This window comes from Ambystoma mexicanum, chromosome 10, assembly GCF_040938575.1.
Source record: "Ambystoma mexicanum isolate Mex_15411 chromosome 10, UKY_AmexF1_1, whole genome shotgun sequence".
Classification (NCBI taxonomy): domain Eukaryota; kingdom Metazoa; phylum Chordata; class Amphibia; order Caudata; family Ambystomatidae; genus Ambystoma; species Ambystoma mexicanum.
The window spans coordinates 1,374,354,251-1,374,371,005 of NC_090932.1; the positions used below are offsets into that span (position 1 = coordinate 1,374,354,251).

Below are 16,755 nucleotides of genomic sequence, written 5' to 3' on the forward strand. Positions count from 1 at the left end.
TCGGAATCACCATAAACTGCGGGAGTATTGAGATATGTCTTAACCTCTCCCGTAAAGGACAAAACTGGATCCTGGGAAACGTGCAAGGGATTCAAATGATTGTCGACACCCACGTGGCAAAACGTTATCCATTTGCTGTGGTACTGAGATTTAGCACAGGGTTTTTCTGGCTGCTTGAAATACACCCATGCTAGTCAGAAAGGCTCAAGGATAAGACCCGAAGTTCCATGCCACTGAGCTCAGAAATTGAGGTGATGAAGAATTAGCTCCTCCCAACTGACTGAGGGGCTCTGGAGATTCTAGAAGAAATATGGGACACGCTTAAACTTGCAATAGTAGCTCTGTGTACTATAATTTGTAGGACAATGGGGAGTGACAAGGATGATGTTGCAATTTCTGGATCCCCTGAACTTCTGCAGAACTTTGTGGATGAGAGGAACTGGAGGAAAAACGTCATCCCTCATGCTGTCCCATGAAAGCGCCATTGCAGCTTTCAGAGAAAGAGGACTTCTCCCCATCCAGGATGCATACTCTCAACACTTGGCCTGGTAATTTGCAAAAAGGTCAATGAAGAGGAGTTCCCATAACTGGAGGATTGGAAAAAGAACGCTGTAAGACAACTCCCCTCATGTGTGTGGTGGTGAAAATGACTGAAGGTTGCCCTCCCCAAGCAAGTGGGACCCCTGTAGGAATTAGATTACCATATTTTAGCAGTGAAGGGTCCCAGAAGTCGTCCAAGTGGTTCATTAACAATTTGGGTAAATAGGAAACGAAGTCTGATAGTGTTACCGTTAAATATTGACTCAATGATTCAAACTTTATTGCTGTACTTTCATACAGCGGCAAGTGTTCTGTTTATCAATGTCTTTAATAGTCCTGACAGTAAAGGTGGCATGCAAACACTGACAGTCCTAGATAATGTGTTGTATATGTGGCTTGTATCCCCCATGTCTTTAGGAAAATCAAAGAAATGTAGTCTGGGCGACTTGAGTGTCCAATTCGAAACCACTGAATCTGACGGACAATTGGACTGATGAGGAAGGCTATCTAAGGAACACCCCAGAGCTAACATCTCAAAGTCTCTCATAATTCAGCACTGAAACTGGCCCATATGTGGATGAATTCTTGGATTTAGGGTCTGCAATGGCCAATTAAAAGGGTACGACGTCCTTTCGTCGTGGAATGTTTTTTCGCAGGGTTTTTTACCATCTAATTTTTTAGAAAATAGGGCTTTGGGGGGAGAACCCCCACCCCAAAAAAAATGTAAATGGGTTTTTTCGAGAAAAAAATTGCGGTAAAAAAACCTGCGAAGATACATCCCGCCATGAAATGACATGGAACCAATTAAAAGATGAATGATAGGCCAGCTACTCCAACATATAATAAAAGGGAGTTGTGTAGTTCAATAGATTATGTTCTTGTAGACCTGGAACAATGTTATCTGTTATCAAGCATCAGGTGGACACAAGTGGAGAAAGTTTGTTATATTTGTGACAAATCCCGAGGTATTGTCACTGCTTTAGATGGTGAGCCCCTTTCCATGAGGTCACGGAGGTGAGGCCACTACCCGATAATCCTCCTAGCGGTGGTACTCAGCGGGAGGATATCATGGAAAGAGAGAACCCCATTGAGAGCAGTGACAACTTCAGGAGAACGCGGTATCCCTCTGACCCTCCCACCTTCCCTCAAAAACCTTCTCTTACACCACCACCAGGTGCCCCAATGTACTTTTGCTATACCTCTCAGGTGGAGAGAACTAGCAAGGAAAACGCCCACTAGGTATCCGATTGGTAGCACTGGGATGAAAAAGAGGACACGAGCAATGAACATCATTGCTGAGAACTAAGACACGCGTCTAGCCATTAGAATCTACTGATTAACCAGCTGTCATTCAAAACAGGAGAGGGTATAGAGCATTGGCGTCTTCTACCACTTGGCACAGACCGGGAGCTTGTCAGGCTATGCAAAGGCGACCAGAGAAGCAGACAGATTCCGGGAAAGCAGCACCTCCGCAAGCATCTCATGAAGCTTCCGGCAGAGAGGGGAAAGTATGCTCGCTGGGAGCAGGGATTGGCGGAATGCCGGAAATTGACCATCGGGCTGATAGAGAGGCTTTACAGGACACAGGAGAAGGCGCCAGGTAGCTGAAGAAGCCACAGAAGACCGCTGGAGACCCGAACAAAACGAGAGAGCAGCCGTCAGCACCCTGCAAGAGGCTGGATTTGGAGAGACACAGAGAACACGAGAAATGCTAAATGAAATAAGGACTAACATATGTAAACATTTGCCGACATACAGCAGCATAGTAAAGGGGGTCTGGGACCCACATTGGAAAAACATATCCCAAAGAGAATTGAAACGAAATACAAACTTTACATTTACAGTTGGCATTCGGACCTTGGCAGTGTAGTAAACCAAGGCTGTGGCATCAAGAAACATCAGATAAAGAGAACAGTGAGTTTGACCAAGCAAAGGGGGTCTGGAACCCACACTGGGGAGGTGCACCCCGACCAGTGACAAAGTGAAATACCAACCTTACATGCACAAGCGACACTCAGAGTCCTTGGCAGGTGAGTAAACCAAGGCTGTGGGTAGAAGTGAAACCAGAGAGAGGGACGGTGAGAACAAGATCTTTGAATACCCCACTTAGCAGGAGAGTGGACAAAGAAGGGAAAATTGAAAAAACAGGGCCAGGTACCCTGAACACAGTCTGGGAAAGAGATCCAGGCTATTCTTCCTTGTTGAAGCACCCTGGGAGCCGGGTCTGCTCACAAAGGGCCTGGAACCCTCAGGAAAGCATGGAAAGGTGTCCAGGCCCTTCTTCCTTGTTGCAGGGCCTGGGAAGCAGGTCTGCCAAACATAGATAAGGACATATATTGAGCATTGAAGAGACAGAAATCCCTTTGGATAAAGCTGGAAAGACTCTGGGGAAAGGGAAGCAGCTCCTTGAGTCTTGGGGAACATTTGTTTGCTTTTCTACACCTTTTAGGAACTCTTGTTTTGATCTGCAAAGTTGGGCTGCAGATTGGCAGCCAAAAGCCATTTCCCTTGTCACATTATATTAGGTTTAGCTTGTGAGGAATAGGTTAGGATTTGGACACAGGACTGCAAACTTTCCTTTGGACATTCTGACACAGAGAGTTTCATTAGTTTGTTTTGTTGAGGCAGGGAAACACATTTTAGAGATAGGGCTAGTTAGGATTTCCTCCAACCTGCACCCCTATTTCTGTTGTTAATAGAAGTCTTTGCCAATCAACATGCCACCCTTGTGTCCACCTCTTACTCGTAGACCCTCACATATTCCAAAATTGTATGCAGGAATTTTACTCCATTCATGGGTAATTTTGGGAGAATACCCCTGTTAACATCTTAAACTCATAGGAATTATTGGTTAAGACCATTAGGTCTATTATCACAAAACAGGGTTGGAGAGTGGCTACCATTGAGCCTCTGAAACATCACTGGTATGATTCAAAATGTTGTACTATAAAAGATAATGATTAAATATCATTAAACAAAACGAACTGTCAGATTGTGCGGAAATGAGTAAACTACGATGGAATGATACAAATGTACAGTTTTAAAAGAAAAAACCCTTTTGAAGAAGCGCAATGGATATCTCTGGTCCAAACATTTGAACATAAAAACCTGAGCGCTTTCTGTAAGATTGTTTCAACCGATATATCCCCTGTGACAAGGTTTATGGAAATGTGCATTAAGAAGATAAATGGTTTTCCCATTTTAGCCAATTATTTAAAGAGGGGAGATCCAATTATATTAACATGAAAGTGTGGATAAAACAATAGTTGAAAACGTAAAAGCTAAAGGAAAGGTTTGAGTTTACTTGAACCAAAATTGGCTTAGCAATCAAATCAAATATCGACTAAAGCAGTTGGCACAGATGCTATTCCAGTTGAAATGCTCAAAGAAAAACTACAGTTGTGGGCCTTGGCTTTAACTCAAACTATAAATGCAGCATTCTTAGTACCGTAATAAAGGCACCCCCAGTTTGGCTACAAGCTGAAATTATACCCATTTATAAGAAAGAGGAAAGAAATGACTCGGGTTAACTATAGACCAATTTTACTGTTGACAAAAACCAGACAGAGGCCATCATCCACTGCCGAAGCTAGTGTGTGCCCTACAATTCCCCAGAACTAGCACCTTCCAGCACTAAGTGGCCATGATGCGGGGCATGGCACAGTCCACATTCTGCACAGTGTTAGGCCAGGTGCTGGAAGCCCTCCTGTGACAAGTGCAATGCCACATCTTATTGCCACCCCAGCCTAGGTCAATGCCAGTAAGACACAGTTCTATGCCTTTGCCCAAATGCCAAATGCTATTTCTGCCCTGGATTGTACCCATGTTGCATTGATACAACAGCCACTACCACTCCCTGAATGTGCAGGTGACCTGTGACCCCAACTTGTACATCACCCACTGGTGTGCCTGTTAGTGGGTGTGTAGAAAAGCCAGCACACATGCACTGTGAAGCACATGCCCAAATTGTGGCAGGGGGGAGGTGCAAATAACTACACAAAGGATGGCATGACAAGCGAATGCAAAATCCGTACTTGACTACCTCCCGCAGCAACGTCACAGTACAGGACAGGGAGCATGCACATGTCGGACTTACCTGCATGGAAAAGCAGATGCACACATACAGTAGCAACTATAAACACCAACATGACTACAGGTACCACAATGCAATATGCGCTTACCAAAGCAATGCTGACAAATGGCTGCATCGCTTCACACAACAACCCTCCCAGTACCACATCCATGCAAGCATGTGCCCCCAGCCCACAATGGCGACCCGGAGAGCCCAGGGGAAACCTAGCATGCCACATGCACAGTGGAAATACACAGCCACGTGACAGCTGCACATGTCACTGACATACAACTCAAGTAACATATGCTGCAAGAGAACAGGGTGCATGTGAAGCAGAAACAATGCATGACACGAGTGACACAGCATGTACAGACATACATTCGATACATGACATGAAAAGAAGGCCCATTTGCATGCACAAGTTGTCCGTTGCCCTGATATTGTGTAAGCCCACCCCACACCTTACACCATGACTAATGCCTGTGCCTCCCCCATGCAGGTTACTCCAGATACCCACGGCTGCCCTGGCTAATTACCCCTGTGCGTGATCCACAAACAATACAGGATAATGCCTACAACCTCGCTCACAGCAGGACCTGTGTGTGCATCGAATGTACCTTTGGCTTGCTGGAGGCACGTTTCCGCTGCCTTGACCGTACCTGTGGAGCCCTGATGTACACTCTAGAGAAAGTGGGTAAAATTGTGCTTGTGTGTGCCATGCTGCACAATATCTGCCTTTAGAGGAATGTCCCGCTACCCCCTGACGTGCAAATGCCACCCCCAGAGGATGAGGATGTAGTGCCTGTGGCAGAGGAAAATGCACGCATTGCCAGAGATGATGGGAGGGATGCCAGATTGGCCCACCAGGCACTGATAGACAATTTCTTCTGAAACTGTAACATGACACCAGCCATGCACAACTGTGTGACCCTCACCTCTATCAATAAACATCACAATGACACAATCAGGAATGTGCTCATATTGATGAAGTTTAATGGTTTTAATGCAATGAAGTGCCCCAACTATTCCCCCTCCTGCCGCCCCACACCAACTCCCCAGCACACTATCACCCTCTGTCCTCCCTCCACCAACTCCCCAGCACACTATCACCCCCTCACCTCCCTCCACCAGCTCCCCCACCAAATCCCCAGCACACTATCCTCCCTCCCACCTCACCCCACCAACTCCCTAGCACACTATTCCCCCTCCTGCCTCCCACCTCCAACTCCCCATCACATTATCCCCCCTCCCACCTCTCACCACCAACTCCCTATCATGGCCACTCATGGCAATTAGTGTCTCAGAGTCTATTACAATCGTTGCCACTGTCAACCCTGCCAGCCCCCAGTGATCTTGGGCGATGAAGGCTCTGTGACTGACGACTCAGTGTGCCCTGCTGTGACTCCTCTGTGGAAGTGATAGAAGTGGAAGGAATGGAGCCTGGCCTCTGCATGTCTTGGCACTGCATCTCCGTGCTCTGGCGGATGGCCTCTGCCAGTGCTAAGACACCTTCGGTTATCTCTCTGACCCTCGGGGCGTATACTGTCAGGGTAGCCATACTGGCAGTTGTCTATGTCCGGATCTTCGCAATGGCCCGCACAAACCTGCGGGTGGCCGCTTGGATGCTGTCCCGTTGGCCTGCAAGTGTTCGGAGTGCATGTGCCCTATCGCCTCCATCTCCTTCTGTCCCTGCTCCAACTCATCAAGCCTCTGCAACACTGTGCTGCTTGTTGGTGTTTGCCCTATGGGAGGGGGGCTGTGCAGTGTGCTCGGGCTATTGTCAGGGGAGCCATAGGATGGGGTGTCCATGTTTGGCTCAGGTGTGTGAGCATGCTGGCGGCGATGAGGGCCTTCAGGTGTTGGGCCCGCTGCCGGCAATTAGGGCTTTCAGGTGTTGGGCTACACTGCCAGCAGTGAGGGAGCCCAGGGGTCTGTGGTCCTTTTGCATGTGAAAACACCAGGCTGGCGTCCCCCTGTTTTTCCACAGTTGCCGGCCGGAAGGTGTAGCCTCTGTGTCAGAGACTCCAGCTGTGGGAGTGGGTGCAGTGGGCCTTGCAGTGGTTCTGGTGGACTATGGGGTCGACGTCGGCCTAGTCCTGCTGGGTTGAAGTGTCTCATGGTGGGACATCTGCTTTGTCATGGTCTGACTGTGCCTTTGCAGGGCCTGGATGTGCCACTCCCAGATAGGCCTGCCCCCTCGTCCCCCTCGGATGCCTCTGCTGATACGTGAGTGACAGAATGGGACATAGGAAACATTGTCAGGTATGGTTCCCCTATGTGCGTTGGCAAACAATGCACATTTGTTATGGTACAGGATGGGACCCCACACATATAGGCAGATGGGCATGGTTGACAGGGGAGATTGCATTTGGGTCCAGCATCATGGGGATGATAGCAGCAATGAGTAGGTGACACATGGCCAGTTGGTCTTTGGCCTGTGGGGTGGGGCAGGGTGTCCATGCTGGGGCAGCTGATGTTTGGCATACATGCTTGTGGTCCTTCACGCCCCCACACCCTCTCCCAGCATGGGGCCAGCCAACTGGACCTGCAACATGCTGGTGTGATTTATTCACAATGTAGTGGTTACTCACGCACCACAGTCCCGCTGGCACAGGGTGCACCAGCAGGGGTGTTGTGTGCATGGCACTTGGATAAGTCACTTCCCACCCCTTCCGACTGCTGCAATGCACAGGGGTGCCCTTGGTGCCTTGCCCAGTGGCTGCTGTGGAGGGTGGCTGATGTGCCGCCCTCTCACTCCACCCTGTTGGCATGCCCAGCTACAGGGTCTGCTGATATGTGGCCCTGTCCACTGGGGCATCCTATGCTAGACTGTCATTTGGGCATGCACCTGTTCTTGGGGGGTTAACTCACCTCCTGCCTCCTGGCTGCTGGCACCCTCCTCCGCACCTCTGACTCTCTCGATGCCCTCCATATCCAGGACTGTGCTCCACAGTTCCTCCTCCTTTGGCAAGGGACTCCTGGTGGTATTGCAACAGCAGCCCATGCACCTTGACCATGAGGTAATTCCAGCATCTGCGACAGTCCTTCCCATCAGGAGCACTTACTCTGACCATGGCTTAGCTCTGCCCTACAGGGGCTCCCTTCTGAAAGTAGACTTTACAGTTCAGAATAGTCCTGCAAATTGAGAGCATCAGGCATGACAACCTCCTCCTTGTCAGGTTCAGGGGTATAGTTTGGTACATCAACAGCAGTCAGGGGGATACATCTTCCCCCCCTTCTTTTCTTTCTTTCTCTTCATTAATCCAGGAGGATAAGAAACAACTCCATGACCAACAAGGAATGACACGAAGTGCAGTTCTGGGACAGGGAAAGGTCATCACTCAGTGATCCCGATACCAACAATCAGGTCCCAATGGGAGACCTCACTACAGACAAATTTCAACTTTCCAGGGAAATTATAAAGTGCATTCGACAAAAAATTATAATAAACGCTTGAACTGGACACCTCTATATGGTCAGAGCTCAACGTGCATCGACTGCCTCAAAAGCATTTAAGATCTGATATACTCGACAAACAACAGAACCTGTACCCCAAGAGACAAGGGCAAGAATACCACTTGAAACACACTAGGAAATCATAATAAAACCAGCTGACAAGGGTGGTGCTGCTGTGATCATTAATACACAGATATACATAAGAGAGAAGTACAGACAATTCCTTGACACAACTAATTACCAGGAACCTAGTGATGATCTCACTGTGGAGTACAAAAAAACAAAAAAACAAAGGTACAAATCATCAAATTCATGCCAAGCAAAATTGAGGAACATATCAAACATCTGATACAAATCAATCCAATTCCTGGGATGTTTTTACATGCTCCCAACGATGCATAAACCAGGAAATCTATCATCTCAGGAGTAAATAGACTAACCACAGCCATATCTGGATATATTGCATCCATCCTAAAAACTCTGGTGATGGGCACAGAAAGCCTTATGCGGAACACAACACACGTCCTCAAAATGATTCAAGAGTTAGACGTTGTACCACCAGCCATGATGAATGTTACCTCAGTTTATTCCAACATTCCACCTAAAATGGAACAGCCTTATGCAAGAGATTCCTGCAAGAAGTGAACACCAAGATATATAACCCAATCACAGCCATAACAGATCTCATGAGATTCATACTCACAAACAATAATGTTTGCTTAAATGGAAGACACCTCCTACAAAAGACCAGAGCAGCCATGGAAACAAATATGGTACCTCGAAGGACTAACCTTTTATGGTGGACCTCAAGCAAGAGCTCTTAAAACAACAATCTTGGAAACCACTAAAATACCTGCAATACGTTGCTGGCATTGTCTTCATTTGGAAAGAAGACAAAGAGGCTATTAAACAATTCCTTTAATCCCTAAATGGCTTCCACCAATACATTAGGGTCAACATGGAATTTTCCAGGAAGAGCATACAACTCCAGGACACAACTCTCCTGTTGGAAGAAATGGAGACCTAGAAACAGCTGCATACAAGAAACCAAAAGACAGAAACAACAGACATTAACAAATACCTACACATAGCAAGTTGCCATCCAAGCTACACAAAACAGCCTGTTATCTGCAGCCAGGCCATCTGGAATCAGCGTATATGTTCCAAAAGAAAGACAGGCAACAAACACCTTTCCATACTCCATACATATAACCTTATTGCACATGATATGATATGGCATTTCTAACGTGCCTATACACAAGGGTTACTGAGACAAACAAATTGATAGGGAATTTGTATTGAAAATACAACCTGCTACAATACCCACAGAAGCAATACAGAACAAATACCCTTGGTTGCCGCCTATCATCCAGCTAACTAACTAATGCAACCATTTATTAGCTGGGATGATGAGCAGAGAGATTTTTAAAGAAGCTCACCTAATTGAATATAAGCAACCACACCTAGCAAGGTCTCGGACCAATAGTACATTTCCAGTAGATCAAGAACAAAAAAGTTCTGGAATGCACTCATGTAATGTTAGAAGCTGAAAAACACGACAACACATCTTCAACACTATCATGTAACAACCCCAAAGAACTGAAACCGGCCTACAACTACATATAGGCCAATGTTGTATACCTTGTCCAATGCCAGAAATTCCTGCAAGGAAAGTATGTATTTGAAATCTTCCAGGAGCTGTGTGAAAAGATGAACCTACATATATACACCATCTTAAACCACAAATTGGAAACACCAGTGGGTTAACGCTTGTTACAGTGTCAGGTATATGTTCCTGTCAGAGGGGCTCGAGGGGCCTGAGGGGCCCTCTTAAACTGGAGTAGGTGGCTCAGCAGCAATAGGCCACAGGCAGATCTAGATCTATCCCAGGGGTGATTTTAGGGTGTTTGGAGGTACCCACATCACTTGCTCTCCAGAATGTGAAGGATTATGCATGTGCTTTGGTACCTCTTTTCCTATCTCAATGCCCATCAGTCTCTGTCTTGGCACGGTCCCTCTTTCTAATCTTTCAGGTTGTTCCTTGGAGGCATGTTGTTCAGAATGAATGTGTACCCTGAATGGAGAGACTAGAGCTACCAGCATGCACCACACCTTTTACACCACTGGAAAGGCTACCATATCATGGGAAGCAGCACTATCACCCAGAAAATAACATTGACTACAAATATCACAATGTTGGATTCAACAGTCAAGACCCAGACCGGAAAGAAAATATTGCTCTAATGAAGTTGGACTATAGTCCTCCTTTCAGGAGCCGAGTGGGACAACTAACACCTTCAACAAAGTACCCAGGCATTTTACAGCAGAACAGTGGAGCAGACTGGCATCAGCAGGGAGATGCCGTGCACTAGCAGAGACCAGAGAACACGTCCCAAAACCTTTGCAGACTGTAACTTAACCAGTACAGGAGAAAAATAGAGGATAAACAATACCAGAGATCACATGGCTGGCTAGAAGGAATCAGAGGCTGAAAAGGAGGTGGGGCTAAAGGCCCTAATGCAGTGTCCTGGAAGACATTCCAGCCAAAAGGGAAGGTGATAGCAGCAGTTGAGAATTGACAAACTAAAGAATGGCCCAGGGATAGAGCTGATCTGAGTACCTAATGGAAGTTTATAAACAGGGAAGGCAGGCCTATACCAACTCACGAGAGTCAGTCTGTAGTGAAAGGTGTTCAGCTGTGCTGAAAGAGGATAAAGAGAACAGAGACCAGAAAGAAGTATGCAGCAGGTGGAGGAGGACTTGGGGGAGAATTTTGGTGTGTTTGAAGAGAGTGAAGTGAAGGTGCTGGGATAGAGAGTATGGAACCAATTATGTTCTATGTATAGATGTGAGAGAATGAGAAAGAGACAGGGACAGAAAGGAGTATGCTAGGGAGAGTTAGGAAGGGAGCGTGAGAGAAAGGAGTACGTTCAAGAAAGGTAGGTGAGTGTGGAGGCACGAGGGGTGAGAGGTGGAGTTGGGTGGGATTGGGGACAGGATGGGGAAGAGGAGGAGTTAGAAGAAGAGTGGAGACAGGCAATAAGACCAGTACAGGGAAGGAGAATCGAGAGGGGGTGTAAGGTCAGGAGGAAGGTGGATACTGGAGAAAGGAGAAGTAAAACGAGTGATAAAACCAGGAGTGTGATGGAGGGTAAAGAGGTGGAGTGAGACAAAGGTGGAGTAGATAAGAGGAGAGGGAGTAGAGAGCAAGGATAGGGAGTGAAAAACTGTCAGAAGAAGAAGGGAATGAAAAGACAATTAGGCTACCCCGCTTTAGGTCACCAAGGAATAGGCCTTGAGGGAGAAAGAAAGAAAAGGCTACGGCATTTAGGTCAACCTCGACGGTAGGGGTATGCTGGCTATAGTGAACACATCCTGTATCAAGCCTGTTGGGAGTCTTGTTTAGAGTGATGGGAGCCCTCTCCGAGGGTGAGGAAAGCATACAGGGACCACCTATAGACTAAGAGCATCAAATGCCTCTTTTTGTATGTTGTTTAAAAATTAAAATCAAGTGACGTATTGACACAATTGTCACAACATCAAATATTATGGGCACACACTGCAGGATCTTTCAGTGATGGTTTTGAAAGGTGCACTTCTGCATACAACACGTAGAGGAATGTGGGTGCTCAAGTACTTCAAAATGCTGACCCTAAAAGATAGATGTCTGAACATAGATATGGGTTTTATGTCACACTATGGCTAATTTTGAGGCCAGCAGTCGCAAGGCAAACACCTCAACATAGCCAGAAGAAAATGGGCTTCATTACGAGTCCGGCTGTGCTGGCGGACTAGTAACACTTTTCCAGTGCCTGACTTCCTGGTGCCACCGGGACATTACAAATCCCGGCAGATCGGGAAGTCAGGCGCCGGAAAATGTTCGTCCCCATTCCCATGGAGTCCCATAAGACTGCATGGGAATGGAGAAACGGAAGCACTGGCACGCAGATGGCAGGTCAGACCCGTGGGCGCACTTATAATGAGGCCCAATGTTCCAGTAGCACGTCCCACCAACAGCTGTTGGACACTATGTTCAAGACTTCCTAACGGGTGAGGATACAGAACACTGACAATGGGAATATTGGGTGTCTAAGCTCAAATAGTTGGAGCCCATTATCGAGCATGAGGCACAATGAGATAACAGCGGACATTGCACCATTAAAAAGAAGCTAACACTTATTGTATTTGCCACATTGTATACAAGCCAGGAAGCCATTGTGCAGCTTGACATACTGGGGTAACATTGGACACTGCAAGAGTTTAATCTTGCGAACATTTTTTGTAGTCTCATATTGTATACTAGCCAGTAAACTATAGCATCTGTATTGACATCACCATATCGTCTTGACACTAAATAGAGCCTGCAAAGCACACAATTAGACTTTGTCTGAGGAAAATACAAAACATGTCCTGCTTTTGAAGTATGTGTTTTCAGATCTTTCAATTCAATAGGCTTCCAAAAGAACATTAGTAATTTTAGGGAATTACTGGTGCCCACTTTGAGACAGCATGTGCCTAACTTTGAGAACATATTATTTTCAACAGTTACTTATGCTTTAGAGACCGAACCCGAGGGCCGTATCAGTAGTTAAGGGCCCTGAAGACCAAGTTAAAGGCCTGAGTGCAGCAAGGGTGTTTACCGAGGTATACAGGCCCATCTCTCCTGGTACCGCCATAGGGCAAGAACTATAAAGCTTTCATAACCTGTGTCACTCTTCAAAACATGTTGTCAGTGCTTAAAGCGGGCCGGGGCCTGCCGGGGCCAGGCCCCGGCAGTCTCCAAAAAGTGGGACTGAGCCGGGGCCCTGCCGGGGCCCCGTCCTACCGCAACATTGGCGGGATGCATTATCCCGTCGCGGCCGCAGCCGCGACTGGAGATGCGCCTGCAATGAAGTCAGGCAAGCTGACAGAAGTGGCAGCCAGCCACAGCTATGCTGTGACTGGCTGCCACTTCCGTCAGTCATAGTAACTGCATCTGGTGACCCCTCGCGCGAGAGCAGGGGCGTTGCTAGGGGGGGGCTAAGGGGGCTGTAGCCCCTGATCTTTTGGTTGTAGCCCCAGATAGAATCTCGGGTGCTAGAGCCAAAAGACTAGCTAGCCCCCAGTCCCGACAGTTCCGACAACAGCGTAGCCCCGGGTCTTTTCCAGACCTAGCAACTCCCCTGCGCGAGAGGTCACCAGAGGCAGTTACTGTCCCTTTGTTTCCCCAGGTCGCCGAGGCGTCTTTAACCCTCGGCTAACCTGGGGATTCCTCGACATATTTCGAGGTTTATAAAAGATGGCTTTGAAAGTACACATTTCAAGCCATCTTTTATAAACTCGAAATGTTTAAAAAAGATGGCCTGAAAACTAGTCAAACCGTAGGGTATGCACACAAATATATATAAATGTTATATATTTGTGTGCGTACATTACTATGGTTTGTGTACTTTGCAAGCCATCTTTTATAAACGTAGAAATATGTTAAATATTTCTATGTTTACAGGACACGTGGATCTAATATGACACCCCTCACACCCTGTGAAGGGAGAAAGCCAACACACAAAATGACCACTTCATAAGAGTCAAGAAATGCTCTAACCGGAATTACCTGAATCAGTGATCTCATGTTAGCGAAGTGTGTATCCATGGCTCCTCCGTGTGGAAAGTTCTGGTTCATCCTTTTCATGAGCTCTGAGAAACAGCTGAAGGCCAGGGCCTCTGCAGGGTGTAAGAACGTCAGCAACATGTTACAGCACACAGAAGAGCTTAGATAACAGACACGCAGTAGAAAAGGTGGATCAGACCGTTACACTATTGAAGTCTGTAAGCAAAGTATGTTGAAATCTGAAGAAAAAGTGCCCGAAATGTGCAGGCGGTCTAAGGGACTGGAAAGGTACACGTCTGTCTATATGAAAGGATAAGTATAAGCCTTCCTTGCAGGGGCGAACTGGCCTATAGTGAACTCTGGAGATTTCCTGGTAGGCCTCTGCACTCTGGGCCTCTTCTGTATGGAATTTCAATTTTTGTTGCCATAGGAAAATGGTAGGGCTTGCTAAAAATGTGTAATATGGGGCCACTTTGAAAATTATTTTCAGGGCCCCTTTTGGTTCCCAGTCCACCCCCCCCCATCAGAAGGGATGCAGATCTTCTCACCTGTGCATGCCAGTAGGAAGCAGGCACTCTGAAACAGTGAGTCCCTGCCCTTCTATCATTCCATTTCAAGCACCATGAACAAAGTATCTTTTTTAAGGAACACAATGAGAGACCTACATTTCTGAAAGCGCAGGGAAGGTGTTTGGAAGGGTAGCAGTGTAATATTACCAGCAGCTTCTCAACACTGCCTTGCTCCGGGACAGATACTACTGAACAGTTACCACTGACACACCACTTCTAAAACTAAATGTGTGAAAACATTATACACTTCAGGCCCAGCCACATTGTACTTTTCGTTTCCTCTTTGGCTGCATGGGATACAGGCACAGTGCATTTCGCTGATTCTCTGAGAATTAAAGTAGGAGGATTGTATGTAGTAGGTTGGTCAGCTCTTGCTCAAGATGTGCTCAGGGGTTGCTGCTGCACAAAGGCGCCCCCCTCCACACCCCTCCAGTGCAGCAAATAAAGGTCGCCTTGCCTCCAGCTCCGTGTCAGGTAAACTTAAGTATCGGTCTGACCCAGTGCCTATTAAAGAATAGTGCGCGCCAGGCGCGGCCATTAAACGCACTTTACAAGAACAGCAGGGCGCTCAGCTCTGTTGTTCGGCTGATACTTGTTCTTGATAGGCATTTGAGGTACACATTTGGAAGCTAACTGGGGCTGTGAGGGGGGGTTTCATTTGTAAATGTCCCATCCAGTTCTAATTGCCTATACATTCGTAAACATAGGCTGCTGATGACAGAGATAGTTTTAACAAAAGTAATCACCAGCCCCTTTGTTTAGGTGCAAACCAAACGCATCTTTGAGTCAGAGAGGAGTCTCAGGTAGGGTTCAGTGATGCCCAGACGGCTGCTGTCAGAATGTTGGAGAGGGTGGGCTTGGAAGGGGCATGGGGGCGGGGGGCATTGAAAAATGGCAGACCTGGTGCTGGCACCGAGGTTGGTAACCAAGCAATTTACTGCATGCAATGGAGAAGGTGGATCACATTTGGGTAGGGTCCAGGGCACACTTTTACATGGGACTCTACTCTACATTACTCTACTCATTTTATATAAACTTACCCAATGTAGGAGCACAAATGTTGCACAGATAAAGCAGATGAAACCAGTCACAGTCACTAGAGCAGAACATATTAGCTAACTTATCAAAAGGTATGGATTCCAAAAGAAGGAGGACATGTACAGCACCAAAACAGTGTTTGCCACGAAATGAATCTACTCGCGAATTCACATGCAATCATTCCAAGCCATTCACAAAGCTGACACAACATGAGAAGACAATCGGCCATATAGATAAGTAAGATCGTCAAACCATTGAAAGATAATCAAAAGGTAGACCCTCATCTTCTCCCAGGGGACGTGAAATTGGCATGCCAAACATAAGGGATACCGATTTACTTCAGCTGTGTGATGGCCACGACAAAGGGTTTCTATCTAGTTTATGAGATGGGATTTAGCAGTAAATACAAAGGTGTCTTGACCCTACTACGTACAAGTGCAGAGATTGCCAATTTGAAGAGCGGAGGTTGAGTGTGTTCCTGCAACAGCATTGAACACGCATTGACACAGCCAAGAGTGTGGTTTCGTTTAGAGATGTGATAGGCATTTGCTAATCACTGATATAATGTTATTAGCTGGCCATACGAGGGCTACAGCTGGATAATGCTTTGATTACTTGGACATATGATAGCAGTGCTTGGCATATCTAATACCCAAACAATGTGAGTCCGGTGACCACTAGCTACCCACCTCTACCACACCTCAAAAGGACTGCTTATCACAGAACATCAAAGTATGTCTGTCACCACGATCAGAGAAGTATATTTAACATATTTTAATCATTATTTTCTCAACACATAACAATAAAAGATTTAAAAAAAAAACCCATAACAGCGTTCATCATTATCAAAGAACAACGATGGAAAAAGAGAGAAAGACCATTTCGTATAACATCTGTTATAAATACCAATTGATTTGCAGTTGCTAAACATTCATTGGTTTGTGTGATGTTAGTAGTGATGTGACTTGTTCACAATACAATTATACGTCAGCATGGTATAATGGCGTCTACAATCTAATGCGCTTCTGGGGCAAAGGACAACCCTGTTGCGGTCTAAAGCTCATCAGAGGTGTCCCGAGACCCGTCTTCATGACGCAGTAGGTTAAAGTGTAGGTTACACTGGCATCAGGGCGCCTGTGTGTCAGTCTAGTAACCTAAGAGGTAAATAAAAACACATAAAAGGATTTTTACTTCAAATTTGATCAAAAAGTGGTGTCATTATAATTTATGCAAAAGCAGGAGCCTATTTGCTAACCTCGTGATGGTTTCTGAGGGTGCAGTGGGCGAGGCGATTGCGTTTGTCAATCTTGTTCTGGCGGCTAACAAAATCCGTCCAAGGAATATAGGCTGTGAATCAATACACAGAATTTGTGAGTCAAAATGGACGGATTTTGTTAGCCGCCAGAACAAGATTGACAAACGCAATCGCCTCGCCCACCGCACCCTCAGAAACCATCACAAGGTTAGCAAATAGGCTCCTGCTTTTGCATAAA

At 46.5% G+C, this 16,755-nt stretch overlaps 1 protein-coding gene across 2 annotated transcripts in view; it reads right to left on the minus strand.

Moving 5' to 3' along the window:
• Positions 1-16,755, minus strand: part of SGSM1 (small G protein signaling modulator 1) — a 1,887,833-nt gene that overhangs the window by 142,496 nt on the left and 1,728,582 nt on the right. For both annotated transcript variants that reach the window (XM_069619387.1, XM_069619388.1), the window contains exon 22: positions 13,659-13,768. In XM_069619387.1, coding sequence (XP_069475488.1) covers positions 13,659-13,768 — 110 coding nt within the window. The remainder of the gene's footprint in view (positions 1-13,658; positions 13,769-16,755) is intronic.